Source organism: Lynx rufus, unplaced genomic scaffold (assembly GCF_022079265.1).
Source record: "Lynx rufus isolate CCGP_SWC_20201006 ecotype Redwood Valley unplaced genomic scaffold, mLynRuf1.p SCAF_16, whole genome shotgun sequence".
Classification (NCBI taxonomy): Eukaryota; Metazoa; Chordata; class Mammalia; order Carnivora; family Felidae; genus Lynx; species Lynx rufus.
In genome coordinates, this window is record NW_025814830.1 from 9342330 (window position 1) to 9365886 (window position 23557).

At 57.2% G+C, this 23557-nt stretch overlaps 2 protein-coding genes across 2 annotated transcripts in view; one reads left to right on the top strand and one right to left on the bottom strand.

The window, feature by feature from the left end:
- The window catches only part of MEGF8 (multiple EGF like domains 8), a 40120-nt gene extending 26358 nt beyond the window's left edge, over positions 1–13762 (top strand). The window contains exons 30-41 of the mRNA XM_047077987.1: positions 69–213; positions 1841–2072; positions 3267–3390; positions 3518–3731; positions 3855–4069; positions 7915–8122; positions 8286–8445; positions 8759–8951; positions 9449–9619; positions 9716–9846; positions 10364–10496; positions 11419–13762. Of these exons, the coding sequence (XP_046933943.1) occupies positions 69–213; positions 1841–2072; positions 3267–3390; positions 3518–3731; positions 3855–4069; positions 7915–8122; positions 8286–8445; positions 8759–8951; positions 9449–9619; positions 9716–9846; positions 10364–10496; positions 11419–12687 (3195 nt within the window). The 3' untranslated portion in view covers positions 12688–13762. The remainder of the gene's footprint in view (positions 1–68; positions 214–1840; positions 2073–3266; positions 3391–3517; positions 3732–3854; positions 4070–7914; positions 8123–8285; positions 8446–8758; positions 8952–9448; positions 9620–9715; positions 9847–10363; positions 10497–11418) is intronic.
- A 4547-nt stretch (positions 13763–18309) lies between these two features.
- Positions 18310–19652, bottom strand: CNFN (cornifelin). The gene is made up of 4 exons (XM_047078694.1): positions 19616–19652; positions 19053–19163; positions 18506–18642; positions 18310–18399 (listed from the first exon to the last, which is right to left on the bottom strand). The coding sequence occupies exons 1-4, from the start codon at positions 19650–19652 to the stop codon at positions 18310–18312; spliced, it is 375 nt and encodes a 124-aa protein (XP_046934650.1).
- Between the last annotated feature and the right edge of the window lie 3905 nt (positions 19653–23557).

The following is a 23557-nucleotide window of genomic DNA, read 5'->3' on the forward strand; positions in this document are numbered from 1 at the left end:
GAGAGGGAGCGTGAAGAGCAGAGGAGTGTGGGCTCTGACCAGCCATCCTACGGGTGTCATCCCAACAGCCACGCCCCCGGCTTTTCCATGCCGCAGCCCTGCTAGGGGACACCATGGTGGTCCTTGGGGGGCGCTCGGACCCTGATGAGTTCAGCAGTGACGTTCTACTATACCAGGTCAACTGCAACGCCTGGCTCCTGCCCGACCTCACCCGTAAGTCCAGTGCTCTCCCTGGGAGGCCCGGGGACATCCTGGAGGGGTCCCGGCCCTGTCCTGGGAGCCTCGTCATCCAGGGTCACTTGGGCCCCTTCAGACCCACCGGCAAAGCCTCTTTCCCCTCTATCATCTAAACACCCATGGAGAGGCGCCTGGGCGGCTCAGTGGGTTAAGGGTCCAACTTTGGCTCAGGTCATGATGTCACGGTCCATGAGTTCGACCCCCGCATTGTGCTGTCAGCGCAGAGCCTGGAGCCTGCTTTGAATTCTGTGTCTCCCTCTCTCTCTGCCCCTCCTCTACTCGCACTTTGTCTCTCTCTCTCTCTCTCTCTCTCTCTCTCAAAAATAAATAAACATTAAAATAATAATAATAAAAAATAAACACCCATGGAGATGCCCACCTTTCTTTTCTTAGAAAGTTTGTATTTTTTATTATGATTATAAAAGTAATAATATTCATTGTATGTAATTAGCGAAATAAGAAGAAAAAGATCCCACAGAATCCCACTCTCTGGAGACGGTACTATTATATGTGGGTGGGGGGGGCTCTGCTGTTCAGAGGCTGGAAAGGGGCTGGTACCTTGCCTTTCTATTTCACTTACCATTTTAAGTGGTATGTATGTAAGCGTATATAACTGTGTATGCTTCTGGGCCTTCCTCCCTTTTCTTTTTGCTTCTTTCTTTGACTCTCTGTCTCTAATTCCCTTTTACTCTTTTTTTTTTTACAAATTTATTTTCTTTTAATGTTTATTTATTTTTGAGAGAGAGAGACAGAGACAGAGCATGAGTGGGGGAGGGGCAGAGAGAGAAGGAGACAGAATCCGAAGCAGGCTCCAGGCTCTGAGCTGTCAGCACAGCCCCATGTGGGGCTCGAACTCATGAACTCGAACTCATGAACTCGAACTCGAACTCATGAAATCATGACCTGAGCTGAAGTCAGACGCTTAACCGACTGAGCCATCCAGACACCCCATCTAATTCTCTGTGACTTCCTCTCTCTCTCTCTCTTTTTTTTTTTTTCTGGAGGATTTAAAAAACTTGAGGCGAAATTCACATAAGGAAATTAACCATCATAAAATTAACAATGCCGTGGTGTCTGTTACCTTCACGATGTTGTGCAACCACTGCCTCTGCCGGGTTCCAAAACCTTTGTCTCCATTCTCATTCCATTCATTCTTTCTGTTTCCTTTTTCTGTTTGTCTCTCCCAATCTCTCTCTCTCTCTTTTTTTTTTTTAACGTTTATTTTTGAGACAGAGACAGAGCATGAACAGGGGAGGGACAGAGAGAGAGGCAGACACAGAATCTGAAGCAGGCTCCAGGGTCTGAGCTGTCAGCACACAGCCCGACGCGGGGCTCAAACTCACGGACCGTGAGATCATGACCTGAGCCGAAGTCGGACGCTTAACCGACCAAGCCACCCAGGCGCCCCTGTCTCTCCCTCTCTTTTGTCTTGCTGTCTGTGTCCGATTCTCTTGCCCTGCCTGGCCTTACGTATCTTGTCTGTCTTTCCCGGTCCGTCTCTGCTCTCCTTAGCCTGTTGCTCCATTCAGCGTCCCCCTCTGACTGGGATCTTTATGAGGCTCTCTTCTCTGACGATCTCTTTGAACATTCTGTCTTTCGCCAGGCCCAGCCTCTGTGGGACCCCCGATGGAGGAGTCTGTGGCCCACGCCGTGGCGGCAGTAGGAGGCCGCCTGTACATCTCAGGTGGCTTCGGGGGAGTGGCCCTGGGCCGCCTGCTGGCCCTGACCCTGCCCCCTGACCCCTGCCGCCTGCTGCCCTCACCTGAAGCTTGTAACCAGTCTGGGGCCTGCACCTGGTGCCATGGGGCCTGCTTGTCCGGAGACCAGGCTCATAGGTAACCATGGTGACTGAACATCACACGGGGGAGGGGGGTGGTACAGGTGCCCTCCAAAAGGGGTTCTGTGCCAGGCCAGGCTTGGGGGGAGGCCATAGAAGGGTACTGTCTGGTTGGGATATCAGCTCACATGGGAAAATGGGTGACTTCATCACAGGGTCGTGCTGGGGCACCCGCAAGTGAGAAGCCCTGCTTGGGGGCTGGGGTATCATCCACGAATGTTTCCTGGAATAGCTGGGTCTGAACTGGCTCCTAAAGGACCAGTAGAGTTTGGACCAGCAGAGGTTCAGAAGTGGGGCTGTGCCTGGTGTATTTTAGAGCCCATCTATGTTGGGGGGAAATGAGACTGGACGTGTGGGTGGGAACATCTCAGAAAGTGCTTCCCGTGCCTGGCTGTGGCGCTGGGCTCCAGCCAGGTCCACGGATTCCTCATCTGTAGTTTGGACTCCAGACATCTCAGGAAGCTGAAAGGGCTGTCCCAGGTTCAGCACAAACTCTTTTGGCTCCGCAATTATCCTGAACTGGTATGGGACTACTAACGGGCTTGGCTTGGCTCATTAAATATGTCACCATGTTTACTACTAAATTATTAAAGGGTTTGATTTATGGGGTGTTTCCCAGACTCCACTAGGAGTGCTATGTGGCAGTGGGTACACCTACTGCTTTTCTAAAATCTGGAAAGTTCTGAAATATGTGCACCTTCAGGGATTCGGGGTAAGGGATTATGAACCTCCCCTGTGGGTGATGGGGAGCCAGGGAAGGTTGAGCAGGGGAGGGCAGCAACAGGCCTGGGCACAAAGCCCTGGGACTATTGGGAAGGAGAGAGTGGTGAAGGAGGCTGTTGGTGGAGGCCCTGGAGGAGGCCAAGGAGGAGGAGGAGGCTGGGGTGAGAGGGAGAAGCCTGAGCTGGGCAAGGGGCTGCAGGGGTGGAGACAGGGGGACGCCTTGGTGACTGGAGGGGCAGGAAGGTGTGGGGTATTGTCCAGTATCTCTGGCTGGGGTGATGGGGACGTGAGACCGTTGTCAAGTAGGATGGGAGAGGAGCAGGTTGGGAGGCCTGTGCTGAGACCAGTTTGGGGTGCACGTTGGGGGGCCTGCAGGACGATGTCTAGGAAGCACCAGGAAGTAGCAAGGGCAGGAGGAGGAGGGATGGGGTCTGGCTGGTGTGGTGAACCAGGCCTCATGTCTCCCCAGGCTGGGCTGTGGGGGCCCCCCGTGTTCCCCAATGCCTCGCTCTCCGGAGGAATGTCGACGTCTCCGGACCTGCAGTGAGTGCCTGGCCCGCCACCCCCGGACCCTGCAGCCTGGAGATGGAGAGGTGAATGGCGGGGGCGATGGGTTGGGAGCATCTCAGGAGCTTCAGCTGAGGTTGGGTGGGAAGAGCCAGGTCACGAGGGGTGCTGGGGGACCCTGAGGACCCCACGGAGCCCGTGCTCCTCCACCAGGCATCTGCCCCCCGCTGTAAGTGGTGTACCAACTGCCCCGAGGGCGCCTGCATCGGGCGGAATGGGTCCTGCACCTCAGAGAATGACTGTCGGATCAACCAGCGAGAGGTCTTCTGGGCCGGGAACTGCTCAGAGGCTGTATGTGGGGCCGCCGACTGTGAGCAGTGCACCCGGGAGGGCAAGTGCATGTGGACGAGGCAGTTCAAGAGGACAGGTGAGGCCCGCTCGGTCCCCTGGAGGAGCGTGTGGGGGCCTGGAGCCCTGGGCCCAAGGAAGGGAGGGAGAGGGCAGGGGAGGGGAGGGGGACCAGTTCTAATTCCTGTGCCGCTAACCCCAGGGGAGACCCGCCGCATCCTCTCGGTGCAGCCCACCTATGACTGGACCTGCTTCAGCCACTCTCTGCTGAATGTGTCCCCAATGCCGGTGGAATCATCGCCCCCCCTACCCTGCCCCACTCCCTGTCACCTCCTGCCCAACTGCACCTCCTGCCTGGACTCCAAAGGTGCGGATGGGGGCTGGCAGCACTGTGTCTGGAGCAGCAGCCTCCAACAGGTACTGCACTGGCTGGGTGTCGGTGGATGGGGGGTGGGGGGGCTCCCTGCCCTGCACCTCCTCCTCTGTCCTGCTTCCTCCTCTGTTTCCCAGCTCTGGTTCTCCCGTGGCACTTTCCCTGTCCAGCTACTTTCTCTTCTCTCCTACCAGCACCTCTTTCTTCCCTCCTGGCCTTGTGAACCTCCCTGTCGTGTCTGCTTAGGCACTGCCGCCCGACCTTCCGGACTACCCAGCTGGGTTCATGCTCCTCCCTGACCTTCCTGTGACTTCTGATTCCATCTGTCCTCTCCCTCCTAAACTTCTGCACTTCCTTCCTCCATCTCTCGCTCTCTGCTTTTGGAACTTCTGGTTGTAAGAAGCAGAAACACCCTAGAGCTGGTTTTATTATAATGAATTGGGGTAGAAAGTGCTGTTCCATCCTTCTCGGGCCTCAGGGTCTCCGCTCTTCTCTGGGTGCCTCTATCCCCTGGTTTCTCTTGGCTAGATCATCAACACACACGGCCTCAAATGGCAGCCCTTGGCCTTTAGTCTATGTGACTTTCTAATTCTCGAGATGACAGTTATCTCTGTGCTTATCGGTTAGCTCACATTCTCAAGGGGAGATTTCGACTCAGCTCATGAGTGAGATGTCCAGCCTTGGTCCAGTGAGATGTGGCCAGGGAGGGGTAGGAGCACACGATTCCGACACGGCAGTTCAGACCTACCCCTCGTTTTGGCTGTGGGCTGGGGAGGTGATTCTTTGTGGGCGTGGTCTGGGCAGGCATTTACTTGCCGGTGACAATCTGCCCCTTGAACGGCTCATGGCTCTCTCTTGGAGTCCACTCCAGAGATGCGTCTTTGGTCATCACAGTGGCAGACACAAGTCCTTCAAGCCCCAACCCCACCCCAGGGGGAAGACAAGAAAGATTCACCTCTGGAGGTCACATCCAGAAGCAGTGTCATTGGGCCAGAGTTCTGGGTCTCTTGTTCCCAGTGATGGCCACTTCTTATTCACCTTTATTGTGGAACAGCCAACCCACGTGTGACCACTCACCATCTCACAACCCATGAGTCTACATGAATCTTCAGTAAAATAGAACTGCTGACCACAGACCCACTGGGGTGTATTCTAACACCAACAGCCCCTTCTCCAAGTCTCCAGACACCAGCTGGGTGTCTAACACCTCAGTTCACTCCTGACACCGTCTACCTAGAGTTGGAGTCAGATCCTACAAAGTTAAAGAGCTCAGTCCCACAAGCCTGCCGACCTCAGACCACCCATACTTCTGACCAGCCAGCTATAAATCAGGGGTTTTTCCACCCCCTCTGCAGGCTCAAAAATTTGCTAGAATGGCTCACAGAAGAAACAGTTACTTATGAATACCAGTTTACTTTAAAGGCTACAACTCAGGGGCGCCTGGGTGGCTCAGTCAGTTAAGCGTCCGACTCTTCGTTTCGGCTCAGGTCATGATCTCACAGTTTGTGGGCTTGAGCCCCATGACTGGCTCTTCGCTGACAGTAAGGAGCTTGCTTGGGGGTTCTCTGTCTCCCCCCCTCTCTCTGCCCTTCCCCCGCTCGCTCTCGATCTCTCTCTCTCTCAAAAAAATAGATAAATAAACTTAAAAAAATGTTTTTAAGGCTACAACTCAGAGCCAAGTGGAAGAGACAAATATGGCAAGGTATGGGGTGGCCATGCACAGCTTCCGTGCCCTCTCCCGGGCACACAATGCTTGCAACAGGAGAGCTTTCTGAATCTCCTCTCTCTTGAGTTTTTATAGACTCCAACTCCACCCCCATCTCACTGGGGGGGGGGGGGGAGCGGGCTGCAAGCGCCCCTCCCACCTCTGGTCCTTCTGGTGACTCCCTCCATTTTCAGCATAAACTCAGGTGTGAAATCAGCTTCTTATGAATAACAAAAGACATTCCAGCATTCAGGAAGAACTGGGACACGGGGAGGATATATTCTTGTGTTACATCACAGCATCCCATAGGCAGGTTGTATAAATTAAATGGGAGAGTGTATTTTAGAACACAGGGCCATGCTTGCCGTTCGGTAAAAACTCTGTAATGCTTCAAGTTCTGCCCGCTGGGAGGATTCCCAGCCTCCCCTATCCGGGACACACCCACAGGGTCACCACAGTAGGGTGGGTGTCCTCCATGTGACCCTGCAGTGTGCGTCTCTAACACACGGAGGCCTCATCCCCAAGCCTGGGGGCTTTCTGGTGATACAAGCTTTTCCCTAGTATTGTTGAGGGTCTCATCATTTGTCTTTGTGGGAACCCCAGGGACCGGAAGGCAACGCCAGACCCTGGCCCCTCTATGCTGCTCAGGGAGTGAGGAGGGGCTGGGTTGGAGGCGGGAGGAGGCTGTGGGGCGGGAGACTCCAGCACAGACTCCGGGCGTCGCCCGTAGATGCAAGAGTACTTCCGCCAGATCTTCGGATTTCTGTGAAATCTCCTAGCTCTAAAGTGTTGGCTTAGGCTTTTAAAAACCACCACCGCGCAGACCAGACATCACAGATGTACAGACCAGACCCGTAAGAGATGTGCAGACCAGACCCGTTACGATTTGGCTCAAGGGCAGCTGTCTGTGAACCATCGGGCATCGTTCTCTTGAATGACTTTGGCTTCAGGGCCTGGGACAGGCAAGAGGGCTCTCTTCCCTGGCTTCTCTTCATCACATTCTTTATCGAGCCCCTTCCTCGTGCCAGGCACTTTGCTAGGTTGTGGGCCTGTGTCAACATGAGCTAGAATCCTGCTCTCCGAACTTACATTCCTACGTCTCTTCCAGGAGTGCAGGATACGCAGTTTATGGTGTTGGGCAGCATTGCATATGGCCATTAGGGAGGTTACCGCAAAGAACGCTGGGCAGACTTGAGACTTGGTCTCCCCCTCCCACCCCCCAGATTGCCCCACCATCTGCCAAGGGGTGCACTACATTTAGATCTGGAAGCCTAGCTCTGGCAGTTCGGCAAGGCTCAGCTCACTGCTGGCGGTAACCCTCAGAGCTCCGGCCACAGCAACCAGGGTGTCTATTTCAGGATTACATGGTTGCTAATTGCTGTCAGACAGCCCAGACTAATCTCTGCTGTCTTATACTTAAGGCCCGAGCAGTGGATACAATACTCTTACACACCAAGAGTCTGACCCCTGCTGGGTGCCTCGTCTGGGTCCCAGGACGTGATAAGTGATGGCGTACGAACTCCTGTGCAGCCCCTGACCGCAGACTCAGCTTCCCAGCCTAGGGTGGGAGGACCCTCTTGCCCCAGCAGCTGGGTCCACATTTTTCTAAGTGACCGTGGCTTGTAACTCCCTGCCCCCCGTCACTAGTTTCTATCTCCACTTGGTATTGTTGCCTTCCTTTGGTTGTAAGAAACAGCCGTGTCTACTAAGCCGGGTGGGTAGACTGCCGCGGCCAATCACACTAACACAGTGGTACCTCTTGGAGCCCAGGGTGGAAAATGCAGCCAAGGCCGTATTGGAGACGGAGCCTGGAAAGCTGCCCACCCCGGCTTTGGGTGTGTGGTCCTCATCAGTGCTTCCTTCTGCATCTGCTCTGTTTTCCTGCCCCTCTGGTCTCTTCATTTGCTGTGATTTGCTCATTCAAATGTCCCTGCCAGCCCCAGTCTCCAGAATCTTCTAGTTTCAAGGTTGCCCCTAGCCTGACTTCCCGTGTGGACTCCTAGTTGCAAATGCCTGACGGGAACAATGCGATGACGTCAGCTGGTGTCCGCTTTGGTCCATCGACTGTGGCCAGAGAGGGGCGAGAGCTCTGAGGAAGGGGTGTAGTTGGGGAGGATACCCAGGATGTGTTTGGTCCTCTTTCTCACCCCCCACCTCATTTCTCATTTCCCCTCCCCCATACAGTGTCTGAGCCCCTCCTACCTGCCCCTGCGATGTATGGCCGGAGGCTGTGGGCGGCTGCTCCGGGGACCCGAGAGCTGCTCCCTGGGCTGTGCTCAGGCGACCCAGTGCGCCCTGTGCCTGCGGCGCCCCCACTGTGGCTGGTGTGCCTGGGGGGGCCAAGATGGGGGTGGCCGCTGCCTGGAGGGTGGACTCAGCGGTCCCCGTGACGGTGAGATGGGTTAGGATGTGGGGTGAGGGGGACTGACCCTTGGCTGGGGGTCTGGCACAGAGAACGTGGGGGGCGCTGGAGGCTGTCTCAGAGGTGGGGATCAGGGACAGGTGGAGCGAGGGCCTGGGTGGCACCCAGGTGAAGCTCTGTATCCCCGGGCCAGGGCTGACATGCGGGCGACCTGGGGCCTCCTGGGCCTTCCTGTCCTGTCCCCCTGAAGACGAGTGTGCAAACGGACATCACGACTGCAATGAGACACAGAACTGCCACGACCGGCCACACGGTTACGAGTGCAGCTGCAAGGCGGGCTACACCATGGACAAGTGAGGGGGCAAGGGCGGTGGCCCAGGCACCTGTGGGGTGGGAGCAGCAGAGGGTGAGGCAGGAACCAGAGTGGGTGTGAGGTGGTGGGACTCATCCGGGACGCGGTGAAGGTGGGGGCTCAGTCGTGGAGGGGAGGGGTTGGTGAGTTAAATGGGGCACCCTGGGAAGAGGGTGGCAGGCTGGACCCTGGACGAGGACCATGGAACAGACCAGGCGTGAGCAACCGGTTGAGGGCAGTGTAGTGGGTGTTGGGCCGGCGGGAGCCACGAAGCCCCCTGCTCCGCCCTGACCCTCTGCCCTCCACCCCTGCAGCGTGACTGGGCTGTGCCGCCCGGTGTGCGCCCAGGGCTGCGTGAATGGCTCATGTGTGGAGCCCGACCACTGCCGCTGCCACTTCGGCTTTGTTGGCCGCAACTGCTCCACAGAGTGTCGCTGCAACCGCCACAGCGAATGCGCGGGTGTGGGCGCCCGTGACCATTGCCTGCTGTGCCGCAACCACACCAAGGTGGGCCTCCCGGGGTCTCAGGCCCTCCCCTCAGGGACAGGGCCTTCTCTGCCTTCAGCTCTCCCTCAGGCATCTTGAGCCTCCTCCCAAGCCCTGATAAGCCGGGCCCAGGGAGGAGGAGGCCTAGCCCTAACCCAGGGAGGTGTGAGGAGATTCTGGGGACGCTGTCTGAATTTGTGTCAGAGAGGGGCTACCCCAGCATCGTGGACAGAGTCAGTGCTGGACTGGCGAGGCTGGTCACGTGCAGGAGGATTTAGGATGGTGTAGAGAAGGGCTTTCTGAGCTCCCCACTGCGGGCTGGAGGGGCACGAACTCAGCCACCCTCCACCCCGTCACGGGAGGTGTGCAAGTGAAGGCAGGCGGCTAAGTCGCAGAAAGGCTGGGATTGCCCCAACCGAGTGCCTGAGCCCCTGCTGCACCCTCATGGTGCTCTCAGAGTGTCCCACCCCCCTCCCCAACTGATCACCAACTCTGACCACCCTGTCGCTGGTTTCCAGGGCAGCCACTGCGAGCAGTGCCTCCCTCTGTTCGTGGGCTCGGCTGTGGGGGGCGGGACCTGCCGGCCCTGCCACGCCTTCTGCCGTGGCAATAGCCACGTCTGCGTCTCCAGGAAGGAGCTCGAAATGGCCAGGAAGGAACCAGAGAAGTACTCGCTGGATCCAGAGGAGGTAAAAAGGCTGGAGTCCAGGGCTTCTGGGCCAGGTCTCGGGGAGGAGGGGGATAGTTCAGGCCTTTTTGTGATCACTCTGTCTTTCTTTGGTCAGATTGAAAACTGGGTGACAGAGGGGCCTAGTGAAGACGAGGCTGTGTGTGTGAACTGCCAGAATAACAGTTACGGGGACAAATGCGAGAGCTGCCTGCACGGCTACTTCCTCCTGGATGGGAAGTGTACCAAGTGAGAAGAAGGGGGGCCTGGGACCCTTGCCCTGCTCACTGGGAATAGCTCTGGGAGCCAGACTCCCCTCCCCAGTTCTCCGCCCTCAATCAGAAGCGGACGATGTCCTCAGGGAGGCCCCAGGCTGAGGCAGAGTTGGGGGCAATGAGCCAGACTCAGGTGGGAGACCCCCGGCCTCAGAGGCCAGTGTTGACACGCAGGCCAGGCCGCAGAGCACCACCCCGTGGAGACCGGCAGGCGGAGAGAGAGCTGCCGAGGGTGAGGCCGCAGGACGGCCTCCCATTCCAGCCCTTCCTTCTGAATGGTCAGCGGACTCTGGAGTCGTCCCAACCTGGCTCCAAATCCTGGCCCTGCCACTTACTGGCTCTGTGGCCTTGGGCAAATGGCTTGGCCATTTGTGAGCCCCCGTCTCCTCTTCTGGCCTGTGGCTCACGTCGGGGCTCACGTAGGCAGCATCCAGCCTGGATCCGGTAGGTCAGGGGAGCCCCCTGACCCCTGTCTTCTCCCCCTTCCTCAGATGCCAGTGCAACGGCCATGCAGATACATGTAACGAGCAGGACGGGACGGGCTGCCCGTGTCAGAACAATACAGAGACGGGCACGTGCCAGGGTAGCTCGCCCAGTGACCGCCGAGACTGCTACAAGTACCAGGTGCGGCTGGAGAAGCGAGTTGCAGATAAGCCAAGGGCCCCGCGCCCTCAGAGGTCCACTCACTCATTCAACACATATTTACTGAGCACCTGACAGTTGGGAAGAGTGTGCGAGGCATTAGGACGCAGCGGGGAACAAAACGGGCAAGAGGTTCTGTCCTCAGGAAATTTACTTTCCCGTTAAGGAGTCCAGCGACAAACAAATGAAGAAGTCGGATGCACAGTATGTTAGCAATGAGCAGTAAGGAGAAAGGAGGGCCAGTGTTGTGGAGTGGGACTAGTAGATACGATGACCAAGGAAAGCCTTCGTGAGAAGGTGACACTTGAGAAAAGACCTGATGGAAGTCAGGACAGGCAGATATGGGGATTGTGGGTGAGTAGAGAGTCAGCCAGGCAATAGATCACCCAGTGCAAAGGCCCTGAGGTAGGACGTACCTAACGTCCTACGGAAACAGCAAGGCTGGCAGGTGAGGCTGGCCCAGCCCCGTGCTGTGCCCGTGGCTTCGGCAGTCCCATGAGCGAGCTCTGCTTACTGCCTGTGTAAGGAGGAAGGATCTCAAACTCAGCGAGGTCAAGTCATTAGTCTGAGGCCACACAGGCAGTGAGGGGGTAGAGCCAGGTTCAGCAGAGCTCTTCATCGCTGTGCCTCAGAGTTCCAGAGGCCTCCACATCAGGGTGCTGTGGTCATGGGGTGACACCAGGGACAGCAGTGCTAGAGTGTAGGGTCCTGGTGGCCTCCACACTGTGTCAGGGAGGTGTGGGGGCAGGGGGAGCAGTCACAAGGAAGCTGCTGGGGACTGAGAGAGCCTGGGGCAGTGACTGCTCACCAGTTGGTACTGAACGTCAGTACTGCGTGGAGGGTGGCCAGGCACCGAGCTAGCCCTGACTGCCACCCCCCCCCCCCCCCCACCGCTTGCCCGCAGTGCGCCAAGTGCCGGGAGTCCTTCCACGGGAGCCCGCTGGGCGGCCAGCAGTGTTACCGCCTCATTTCCGTGGAGCAGGAGTGCTGCCTGGACCCCACGTCCCAGACCAACTGCTTCCACGAACCCAAGCGCCGGGCTCTGGGCCCCGGCCGCACTGTCCTCTTTGGCGTGCAGCCCAAGTTTACCAACGTGGACATCCGCCTGACGCTGGATGTGACCTTCGGTGCTGTGGACCTCTATGTCTCCACCTCCTACGACACCTTCGTGGTCCGTGTGGCCCCTGACACGGGCGTCCACACCGTGCATATCCAGCCACCTCCACCCCCACCGCCTCCCCCACCCCCTGCCGACGGCGGAACCCGGGGGGCCGGGGATCCAGGAGGACCCGGGGCCGGGAGCGGGCCAGGTGCCCCGGCGGAGCCCAGGGTGCGGGAGGTGTGGCCACGGGGCCTGATCACCTACGTGACTGTGACAGAGCCGTCGGCCGTGCTCGTGGTTCGTGGTGTGCGGGACCGGCTGGTCATCACCTACCCGCACGAGCACCACGCCCTCAAGTCCAGCCGCTTTTACCTACTCCTGCTGGGCGTGGGGGACCCGAGCGGGCCCGGCGCCAACGGTTCAGCTGACTCGCAGGGCCTGCTCTTCTTCCGGCAGGACCAGGCCCACATCGACCTATTCGTCTTCTTCTCCGTCTTCTTCTCCTGCTTCTTTCTCTTCCTCTCACTCTGCGTGCTCCTCTGGAAGGCCAAGCAGGCCCTGGACCAGCGGCAGGAACAGCGCCGGCACCTGCAAGAGATGACCAAGATGGCCAGCCGTCCCTTTGCCAAGGTCACCGTCTGCTTCCCGCCTGACCCTGCCGCCCCGGCCCCTGCCTGGAAGCCGGCTGGGCTCCCACCGCCCACCTTCCGCCGTTCGGAACCCTTCTTGGCACCCCTGCTGCTGACGGGGGCCGGGGGGCCCTGGGGACCTGTGGGAGGAGGCTGCTGCCCGCCCGCCGTCCCGGCCACCACTGCCGGCCTGCGAGCCGGGCCCATCACCCTTGAACCCACTGAAGATGGCATGGCCGGTGTGGCCACTCTGCTGCTCCAGCTGCCCGGAGGACCCCAAGCACCCAACGGCGCCTGCCTAGGGTCGGCCCTCGTCACGCTGCGGCACAGGCTGCACGAATACTGTGGGGGCGGTGGGGGTGCTGGGGGCAGTGGGCACGGGGCTGGCGCAGGCCGGAAGGGACTGTTGAGCCAGGACAATCTCACCAGCATGTCCCTCTGACCCACGGCGTGGTCCTCAGCCACAGCGACTGAGTACCCTGATAACGCCACCCTGGATTCAGGGCTCCTCCACTTGGCGGCCCCTGGACACCGTGTCCTCAGAGACCTCTGGCTCCCTTTCCCCGGGGCTCCCCAGACAGGGCATTTGACGTTCTGCATTCAACAATTATTTATTGAATACTTACTGTATGCCAGGCACTGTTGAAGTCACCCGGCAAAGCAGGAACTGAGACAGACGAGTTCCCTGATCTCGTGGGACTTAGGTTCCAGTGGAGGGAGACAATCAGTGTGCACCAGTGCCTGTGCACACACACGCGCGCACACACGCACACACACACACACACACACGCACAAAGGCAAGTAAGGTCATTTCCGGGAGGGAGAAGTGCCATGAGGGATCAACAGGATGTGGCTGTGAGGGACTTCGAGGTAGAGTCTGTTGGGCATTCCGAGAAGCTAGGCCTAAAGCCTGAGAAGGAACTGGCCGTGGGGAAAGCTTCAGAAAGTGGGTCTCAGGCAGAGGGAGCTGTAAGGACAAGGCCCTGAGGTGGGGACCCGCTTGCTTCATTGGAAGGATCAGAAAGGGCCAGCATGACCCAGACCGCGTGTGAGGAGATGAGTTGGGAGACAGCAATGGGATCACCCAGGGCTGTGTGGGTCCCAGATAGGGTTTTGAATTTTATTCTCGGGGAAAGCCAAGGGACAGTTTCATAAGAATCCGAGGTACGTATTCGAGAGGTCACTCAGCTGTGGTGTGGAGGATGGTTCGGAGGGGGCAAGAGAGGCGACCAGGGACAAGAGACGATGATTAGGATGAGGGCAGTGGTGGGGGCGTGGGTCAGGGACAGGTGCAGGATGTGTGTGGGAGGAGGTAACGATGGCGTGGATGTTGGGATCAGGGAGGGGGGAGTCCAGGATGACTCCAACTTTGTGGCCTGAACTGTGGGCGGATACTGGGGTGGTTTATCATGATGGGCAGCCTGGGTTTGTGGGGAAAACCAGGAGTCCAGTCTGAGACTCTTTTTTTTTTTTAATGTTTATTTACTTTTGAGACAGAGAGAGACAGAGCATGAACGGGGGAGGGTCAGAGAGAGAGAGGGAGACACAGAATCTGAAACAGGCTCCAGGCTCTGAGCAGTCAGCACAGAGCCCGGCGCGGGGCTTGAATTCACGGACCGCGAGATCGTGACCTGAGCCGAAGTCGGACGCTTAACCGACTGAGCCACCCAGGCGCCCCCAGTCTGAGACTCTTAAGATGCTCTCTTTAGGCATCTCTTCAGTCAGGTCCAGCCAGGGAAACAGACTGCTGTACTTTAGCGGAAGGAACTGAGCGCAGGGGATTGGCTGTGTTGTTGAGGGACGCAGACGATCAGAGGTGGGACAGTGAGGCAGTCCAGGGGCCAGCTGTCCCCTGTAGGCTGGACAGACAAAGCCAAAGCTCAGATGGTGTAATTGATGCTAGGACCAGGGCCACCCGGCTCAGCAGGAATCCAAGGAGACAGAGCCTCAGATGCTGCCCCAGGGCGCTGGGCGTTGGAGATGGAAATGGTGGAGTCCTCTGCGCATCTCTCTTCCCAGACAGTGCTGCCTTGAAGACTTGTGCATTCCCTCTAGGGGCCGCTCCCCCACTCAGCCACCACCTTGGACTTCTGAGCTCCTCTCCCCCTTGAGGACTTCGCACCCCCATCCTAGCCATCTTGAACTTGGGACTCCTTTTGCAAGACTCCATCCCCCAGCTGTACTTTGGGGCCTTAAGGAGCTGGGCCCCGTCTCCTCTCCTCTGCTGGGGCCCTCAGTCTAAGAGGCCACGTGTGCTGTCAGGGGCCGTCTGAAAGGGAGGAGTGGTTGAAGCAGCAAATAAAGAGTGTGGGGAAGGCGGGTGTCTGAGCACCGTCTGCCTGCAGGAGATGGGGTGTCTTGCTTCTCTGAACAGCATCCGAATATGGATAAATCGAGTCCGTGCCCTTACCTTGGCCCCCCTCCGAGCTGTATAGCTTGGGCCTGGCTCCTCCCTGCCCCTCCTGAGCAGGGGTGAGATGGGACCACTATAGAAGCCCTCGTTCCCCAGAAGGGACAGACCTAGAGGAGCCGAGGGCACTGAGACCGTTGGCCCTTCCTCGGATCCCTGTCGCAGAAAGACCCCAGTTCGTCTCCGGAGGGAAAACGTTGCCTTGGTCCCAGGCTTGGGTTTTATTCTGGCCTCTGACATAAGAGTGAGGCAGCACAGGGACCAAAATGCCCTAACGTGATGAGTTTGAGTTTGCTCTAATCCCAGAAGGCTCCAAGGCCCAAACCGGAAGCAGCACAGGAGGCTTCATCTTCCGGGCCCCCAGGGCAAGCAAGAGCAGTGGTGAAGAAGGTGCAAGTGTGCCCTCGGTCGGCCTCGAGCAGTGAGCAGCGAGCAGCAGCGTGGGAGTCTGGCCGAGAGTGGTAAACAACGTGTTTTCCTCTTCAGCCCGCCCATGGGCACACGCCTGAGGCCTCATCTGATGTGAGCCCAAGACACGATAATGAGGTGGACTTAGGGGGAGTGGGGCCGGGGGAGGTGGGTGGGGTTGGGTCTTCACTGTAGTCCACGAAAATCCTAGTATTTTCGGATTTATGGGCAGTTTAAGGGATTTTCAAGGATTACTCTGCCCACACATGAGTTTTGCCTTTGTGAGCCATTGGTAGTGCCTAACCTCCGAGACGTGACTGTGAACTTGTATTTACTGAGTACCGGCGCTAGACAGTTTGCTTGCCATGTTACAGCCCAGCAACCCTATGCGGTAGGTAACCGTGTGATCCCCGTTTGCAGGGGAGAAAACAGAAGTTCATAGATGTCATTGAGCCATTGAATGAATTTGAACCCAGGCCATGTGACTCTCAAATCCACATGCCTGACCACCAGACCCTCTAGCCTCCTGAGGAGGGAACCCCCAGGAATAAGGGGTGGGGGGAGGAGGAGGAGACAAGGGAGAAAGCACAAGGGAGATCATGCGGGTTCTTAGCCCACCTAGCTGAGAGCTCCCCCAGCACAGAGCGGGCACTAGAGGCAGGTGTTCAAAACGGCGGGTTTCTGCTGGGGATAAGGCACAATTTCCCACCCGGGATGCTAACCAGAAGCAGGACATGCTGCCTAAGGGAGTCCAAGGCCAGGAGAGAGTTCACCCTGCATGACCAGGAAGGAGCTAAGACTCGTCTGCGTTATGATCAGATCTTTGGTAAGGTCTCTTCCCCGCCACCACCCTGTGACTGTGCCTTCCTGAGCAGAGCATTTGCACTGTGACTGGCCCCTTGCTCTGCTACACAGAGCCAGCCTCTCCAACTCCTGTCCATACCTTGCAGATGCCCCTATACAAATGCCCCATAGCATGAGGCACGTGTTCCTCCTCCCTCCACGTTACCTCCTCAGCTGGCACCTCGTACCTGAATGCAAGAGGCTCAGGGAGTGTGAGAGAAAGACTGGGCGTGGGAGGTGTGGATTCTAGTCTGTGTATGGCCATCAATGCCCTAGGGACTTCAGAAAAAGGGGAGAAATTTCACCAAGGGCCAACAACACTTCCGATAGTGTGCTGGGTGCTTAGCCTGAGTCCTTTAGTCTTCCTGATACTGATGCTGGGAGGGACAGGTTTATTCCCCCATTTTGCAGATTTGGAAACTAAGTCCTTTGCCTGAGAACTCAGGGCAGATTAACAGGTGAGCCCAGATTCTGATGCAAGCCTGTCTGACTCTCCATTGCCCCCCACCGTTACCTCTAAAATCATGTCCCTTTTCTGCATCAGTGTCTCCCACCTGTGATCATTCACTATCTCCACCCACAAGGGGCTCCACGCAGTTCTAGGTACTGGGACACAGCAGTGAACGGGGTCCCTGCCCTCATGGAGCTGACAAACCAGCAGGGAGCCAGAAAATAAATATGTAAATGATGTGGTATATTGAAATATGGCCAGAAAAACAAGGCGGTGAAGGAGAAGAGGGGTTGGTCCTTGCTGTGTAATATAAGGTAGAAGGGAAGGCCTCGCTCCTAAGATGACTTGTGAGCAGACGGGAAGGAATGAGCCATAGGGACATCTGAGGGAAGAGAATTCCAAGTTGAGGGAACAGCTAGTGCAAAGGTCCTGAGGTGGAAGCACGACTAGCATTTTAGAGAACCAACCAAGAGACTCATGCGGGTAGGAGTGGGTGGGAATAAGGAGGAGACAAGTTCAAGGAAAAGCCGGAGGCAGATTGTGCAGGTCCTCGGGCCACGGTGAGGACTCTGGCTTTAGCTCTGTGCAGGAGGAGCCGTGAGAAGGTTCTGAACACAGGAGGCATGTGACCTAACTCAGGTGTTCGCAGGGCTTCTCTGTGGGAGGAAACTAAAGAGGTGGGGATACGGCAGTGGAGCCCAGTGAGGAACCACTGCCTTAGTTTAGGCTGAGGAGGAGGGTGGCTGGAACAAGGTGAGAACGGGGTGGGGAGAAGTGGGGTTCTGGATATATTCTGAAACTAGAAGCAACAGAGTGCTGACAGATGGGCCATTGGGTAAGAAAGCCACGGAGCCGGAGCTGAGCCGCTGGAAGGCTGGGGTTTGCTGTTTCCTGAGAGGAGGAGACTGGGAGGAGGAGGTCGGGGGCAGGGAATCCAGAGTTAGGTTTTAACTTGTCGATGCCCATTAGATATTCCAAGCAAAGATGTCACTTGGTGGTTGGATACATGAATGGAAAGAGAAAGAGTAACAGCAAAGAATATAAGTGATATATTAATACCAGGATAGTATAATATAATTATACATAATGATACTATTAACAAGTTTGTTAAGCTCACTCTGGTCTTTCCATCTGTTCCATCACTTGCTCTCACAGTAGCCACATGACATACTAGGGATTGTCCTTAGAGGAGGAAACAGGCTCAGAGAGGTTTATTAATTCACTAAGACAACACGGCTAGTAACCCGGCACGACACTAACACTGATAACATGGCAAGAGTCAACATCGGTTCCTAGGTCTGCCCAATTTTGAGACCAGATTTTCTAATCTGGTAGTTGCTTTCGTGTAAAGAGAACTAGATGATCTTTAAGGATTATTCAGCTCCAGAGAGCCCGAAACCGGGCAGTTCTGTGCTTTGGAGACAAAGTCCCCACACCCCCCCCCCCGCCCCCTGCCCCGGAACTCCCATATCTGTTATGTTAGAATTGTATATAGGCCAAGAATCCATACGTATTGACTTGAAGGGGGGTGGGTCTCCCAATTTTTTCCTTTGGGCGTGTAACCTCTACCAAGGCAGCTTTTTCTGGTTTTGCTTATTTTAAGGATCCGCACACAACTTCAGTTGGGCAGCTGAAGGGGTTAGTGGTTTCACTTTGTTAATGACCCACTCGTTTAGAGGGGTAAGACTTGCCAATGTCACACGCAGCAGGTGGGGTGGGGGGCAAGGATCTGACTCTGGAACTCCTCCTTCCACACCTAGGCATCTTCCCTGTGTCCCCACACCCCTCACCAAACCTCCTCCACCCAGATTCCTTCCCTGGGACACAAATAATGTAGGCGGAGTTGGTTTTCAGGTTTTTATTGTGGGTGTATTTCTGGTAGCGGGAGAGGGCGGCGGGGCAGAGGAGGCCCAGCGCGACAGGTGGAAAAGGAGGAGGGATGGGGGGCTTCCTTACTCCCGGATCTTCAATTCCCGCGCCATCTGACAGAGGGCGCAGGGCAAACAAAAGGTGAGGGCCGCCCAGTCGTGCCCGACAGAGCCCTAGAGGGTGGGAGAGAGAGGTTAGGAGCCCCGCCAGGGTCCCAGGAGCCCCGTCCCCCAGCCCCCTGCTCCGCGCCACCCCCCCCCCCCCCGCCCCCGCGCGCACCTGGATGTGGTAGCGCTCCCGCATGCCGGTGCGCAGGGAGTGCAGGCCTCCGGGCAGGTAGGGCGCGCAGCAGCACTCCCCGAAGTCGTCCGAGATGCGGCAGGCGAGGCACAGAGGGGCGAAAGTGCCGCACAGACCTGGGGCGGGCGCGGGGCAGTCAGAGCGGGGGCCCACCGGGCGCCCCGGCCCCCTCCGCCTCGGGGAGAGGCGAGGCTGATGGTCCGCGGCGCCAAATCCGCCAAATCGAGGGTCCCAGAGGGGATCCGGGGACCCAGCGGGAGTGGTTTAGAGGTTGGGAGATAGGGTTTGGAGAGGGAGCTGGGGCCGCGACAAGGAAAGTTGAGGGTGCAAGGGGTTGAGGGTCCGAGGGGAAGCTGGAAGGTGTGAGGTTAGGATCCTAGGGAGTGTCGGAGGTGGGAGTTAGGGGTGAGGTTTAGAGTGTGGGAATTCGGGGTCCAAGGAAGGGAGCGGGAGTGGGGTTAGTAGGGCCGGGGAAGGGGTTGGAGGTGACCTTCCCCCTCTCCTGGAGGGAGCTGCAGGCACTCACAGACAGGCATGTCGTTGCAGCAGTCTGTGAGTCCGGTGTGCCAGTCACTGAGCTGGGTCTGGTAGCAGCTGCTGGCACACTGGGGCTGGCTGGTCACTGGGTAGGACATGGCTGCGAAGGAAGGTAGCGGGCCGGAGTGAGCGGGAGGCTGCCAGCCTCTCCCCACATCCCTGCCCCCGGAGCCCCTTCCTCTGCCGGGCAGTCTGGGCGGGGCCACCAGGCCGCCCGCGGAGGGGACACCACTGCACCTCCCCGGTCCTCTCTGCTACATTTGGGCACTGACACCCCAGTTTTTCCCCGTTGCCACTGCCTCCTGCACATCTGGTTGAGCTGTGGGTGGGGAACTCATGCACGTCTGGGGAAGGGTGGGTGCCACATCTGGGTGGGGCTGAGAAGTGGTGTTGCCTCCTCCACGTCTGGGCCTGGGGTGCTGGGTTCCTGCATTTCCAGGGGCCTCTGGGGTGCGATCAGGCGCCATCTGTCTTCGAAGCCAGGGTGCCCAGGGGAGGGAAGCTGCCGGGTTCCGGGACTGGAAGGGTTGCTGGTTCATCCAGTGATCCCACCTTTGCCTTTCACGTTGTCGTGCATCTCAAACTGCATCTTGCCGGCCCTGGGAAGGTGGCGTTGGGGGCGGCAGAGGTAGCGGCGGTGACAGTGGCCGAATCTGTCCAAGGGAGGCTGGATACTGGGGGAGGGGCAGGCACGGAGTAGGGGCACTGGGGGCTGGGTTCTCAGGGGGAAGGGAGCTGGGGAGAAAGAGGCCAAGTCAGCCTGCCAGCTAGGAGAAACATGGAGTAGGGATGTATGGGGAGGGGCGAGAAACTCGCCCGTCTCTGTACAGCTGCCCGACAGACCCCAGAGGACCTTCCTCATACCAGAGGCAGAGCTGGAGAGAGAGGCCAAGAAACAGAGACAGGCAGAGTCAGAGACAAGGGGGGAAAGAGATCAGAGCCAGGTGCCCATCGAGATGCCGCCAGTAACACTCACATCTGCTTAGCGCTTTGACTTCTCTGCAAGCCCATTTCACAGATGGGACACTGAGGCTCACACAGGTCAAGAGAAAAACCCCACATCTGATGGCCCAGACCAAAGGGGTGAGTAGAAAGGGTGCTGGGCCCCAGGGCTTCCAAATTCAACCCGGCACCCCTCACACTGAGAAGGTGGACACCGAGGGCATGGAGAAAGACAGCAATGTCCACAGAGACGGTCAGAGATATGCAAAGAGACAGAGATGTCAGTGGAGTGGAGAGAGAGAACAGAGCAGAGGGCTGTGGGCAGATGCTCATACCTGCAGGACAGCGATGGCGATGAGGCAGACAGGTGTGGGTGACCTGGACACTGAGTTCTCAGTCTCAGGTTGGTAGCTGCTTATATTGGGGCGGGCCACGTGGCCCTGGGCGGGGCTCTGACAGAGGTGCCCAGGGAGCCAAGCCGGTCTGGCTGACCCTCTTCCCCCCACCCCAGGAACTTCCCCTCCCTCCCTCTCCATCCCCCATCCCCCCACTTCCCCCTCAAGCTCTTGTGGGACCTAGGAAATCAGGAAGGGGGCCAGGGGTGCTGGAAGGGGAGAGGGCAGAGAGGGAGAGACAGATGGGGGGGTAGGGAGAGAAGGCAGAGGGGAGGTGCAAGGGGCCACAGTACAGAGACCCACAGGCAGGGAGGACAGAGAGACAGGGAGGGAATGGGGGACACAGAGACAGAAGGGGAGGCCTAGATGGGAGAGAGGAGACTCAGAGAGATGATGAGAGATAAAGACAGAGCGATGGAGAGAGAGATGCGGAGACAAAGAAGGACATAGATCTGTGGAGAAATAGGCAAAGGGGAGTCAGATTCAGAGGGAGGCACAGAGGTGGAGGGGTGGAGGGGCAGGGAGGTGGAGGGGATGGGGATGCGGGAGAGTGCCGTGGGGGCTTCTGCTGTCATCCTCAGTGAGGTTCCCACTTTCCTGGAAGAGGGGGCATTGTTCCCCCATTCGGGGCCACCATGCACATGGGGGGAGCAGTGTGTTTTGGGGGTGACTCATGCTGAAACTAAAGTAAATAAACACAACTCACCCCACCTTCAAATTGGGAAGGGAGGAGGCTGGGAACTGAGAAGATGTGGTTCCAGAAAGAGATGGATGTGACCCAGGACACTGGGGTAACTAACAGAGCAGATGGGGGGGGTCTTCATCCAGGCCCCTAACAGAGGACAGAGAGGGGCTCAGATTCTGGGTCTGAGGGAGGAGGGCTGAGGGTGCAGACTCTTGGGTTAGGCTAAACCACAGGGGTGTGCAGGGGTCCTGGCATTTTTGGCTGCTGGGCTCCTGAGGGGTGAAAGAGCAAGGGACCTGGATGCCTGAGTCACCAAAGTCTGCCCCCAACAGGCCTGGCGTGGTTGGAAGTGACTCAGTGAGGGAAACAGCATTAGAGCCGGGTGGGGTTTCCAGCACGGGTGTCACCCAAAAAATGTAGGAGGCACTGGAAAATTGGGGTGTCACCTCCAGGGAAGGTGGTGTTGTCACCCCACTGGGAATGGGTATGGAGTGATGGCAAGTGGATCACCCTGTCCGCCTGGGATCCCAGCTTTTCCCTCACCTCCTGATTCAACGTGCCAGGACCCAAGCCTTGGTCTCCCAGCACCACCCAGGTGGCTTGCTGTCCTTGTCCCCAGACTTATGGGCGGCACTCAGCATTTTGCTGGTATGTGTCCATCACTTGGTCCAGGAGGCTGACTGTCTGGGGAACATCTCTCCACCTCTGATCTATTGTCCTTGTGCCTCCATCTCTGCATCTTTGTTTCGCCAGCTCTGAATCTCCCTTTCCTCATCTCTGCAAATCTGTTTCCAAGTTTCCCTGGTTCTGTCTCCCCACCTCTGAGTCTCTGCTTCCCCCAGCTCTGTGTCTCTTGCCCTCATCCCAGGGTCTCTGCCTCCCATCTCCGTGTCTCTCTCCATCTTCAGGCCCCCCCGCAAGGAGGCAGCCAGAGGGCCCCATGCCCCAACTGTCCAGACCATGGGCTGCAGGTGATTCAGGGGCAGTCATCTCTGAGGACCCCAGGCCTCCCAGGATGACAACCTGAGTTGTCCTCAAGTCTCCTCTTCCACTCTGACACAGCATGGGGGCTGCAATTAGACAGCAACTCACTAAGATGAGGAAATCGGGTGGGGAAGTTGTGAGGTGGCCTGTTTAGGGGTGAGGAGGAGGGTGGGAGCAGGAACAGAGGCCTGGGGGCTGACGAGAGACCATGGTGGTCTCCAGGGACCTGGCATGCATCCCCTCAATGGAGTCACCAGAAAAATATAGGACACCCAGTTAAATTTGAATTTCAGGCAAACAACAACAACAAGAATTTTTTTTTTTAGCATAAGTATGTTCCATGCAATATTTGGGATATACTTATACTAGAAAAGGTATTTGTTGTTCATCTGAAATTCACATTCAACTGGGTGTCCTGTATTTTTATCTGCTAAATCTGGAACCCTGCCTTCAAAGACAGAGGAGAGGAATCCAAGTCCCTGGCCCTTCTTTTTCCAGAACCCAGGATCCCAGGCACCCAGCCCTCCCTCCTCAGGACCTGAGAGTCCAGGTTCCGGTTCCCCTCTTGTTCTCCCCTAAAATTCATATTGGGGGCACCAAGCCCCTATTCCCTCAGAGCCCAGGAGTCCAGGCTCCCAGCCCCTTTCTCTCCAGCATCCAAGCGACCAGGTCAGGTCTGGGTCCAGTTGCCCAATGTGGGTTTCATAAGGCAGGTGATGCCATCCATGGCCCTGGAGGAACCAGTCAGGCAGAGCGGACAAGTGAGGTTGCCCCCTCTTCCCATCCTATTCCTGCTGCTTCCTCGAGGGCCAGCCCAGGGGGCTGGGAGCAGAACGGGAGGGACTCAGTGGAGTTCAGGGTGGGACACAGTGTCTGGGTTTGGGTGTGGCGTGTGCCTCTCTTTCTGGTTGTTGTGTGTCTTTGGGGGTTGTGACGATGTCTCAGTGTGCTCTGGGGCGTGACACGTGAGGGGGTCTTTTCTATTTGTGTGTTTATATTGTCCTTCTACAATTCTACCCACTGTCCATCTTGTTCAGGTGTGGTCAGTTGTCATGGTTCTCCAATCCTGACTGGATGAAGGCAGGAGTTCTTTATTGAATGGATTGTGTGATGGATTCTAGAGCCAGAAAACCCAAGTTCAAATTCTGGCAGCCTCTTCCTGCCTTCAGCAAATCACTAAGCTTCCCGGGACCTCCATTTGTCCATCTGCAAAATGAGCTGTTGCAAATAAAGTGGTTGAGAGGACTGGACGAGTTAACTCGTGCAAAGTGCTTAGAATTGTGCCTCGCACACAGGAAGCATTTTGTGTTTATGCTGGTGATGATGGTGAGGTGCTGTTCTAGTCTCTGGAGATACTGGAGTCATGGAGTAGGAAATGAAACCACGTCTGCATCTGCTCGTGGGCCTGGTAGGGACTGAGTGAGTGGCCTCTCGGTGGCTGGATGGGCGTGTAACTGCATACCTGGGGTGTCTGTTTTGCATGTGAAA

Bases quoted from the DNA above. Each gene is read 5' to 3' on its own strand.
- CNFN (XM_047078694.1), bottom strand. From the start codon at position 19,652: ATGCAGTTTGAGATGCACGACAACGTGAAAGGCAAAG. The intron at 19,164-19,615 runs GTGGGATCACTG...CTTCCTTCGCAG, and splicing joins CGACAACGTGAAAGGCAAAG to CCATGTCCTACCCAGTGACC. The intron at 18,400-18,505 runs GTGCGCGCGGGG...CCCACCCTCTAG, and splicing joins GGGAGCGCTACCACATCCAG to GGCTCTGTCGGGCACGACTG.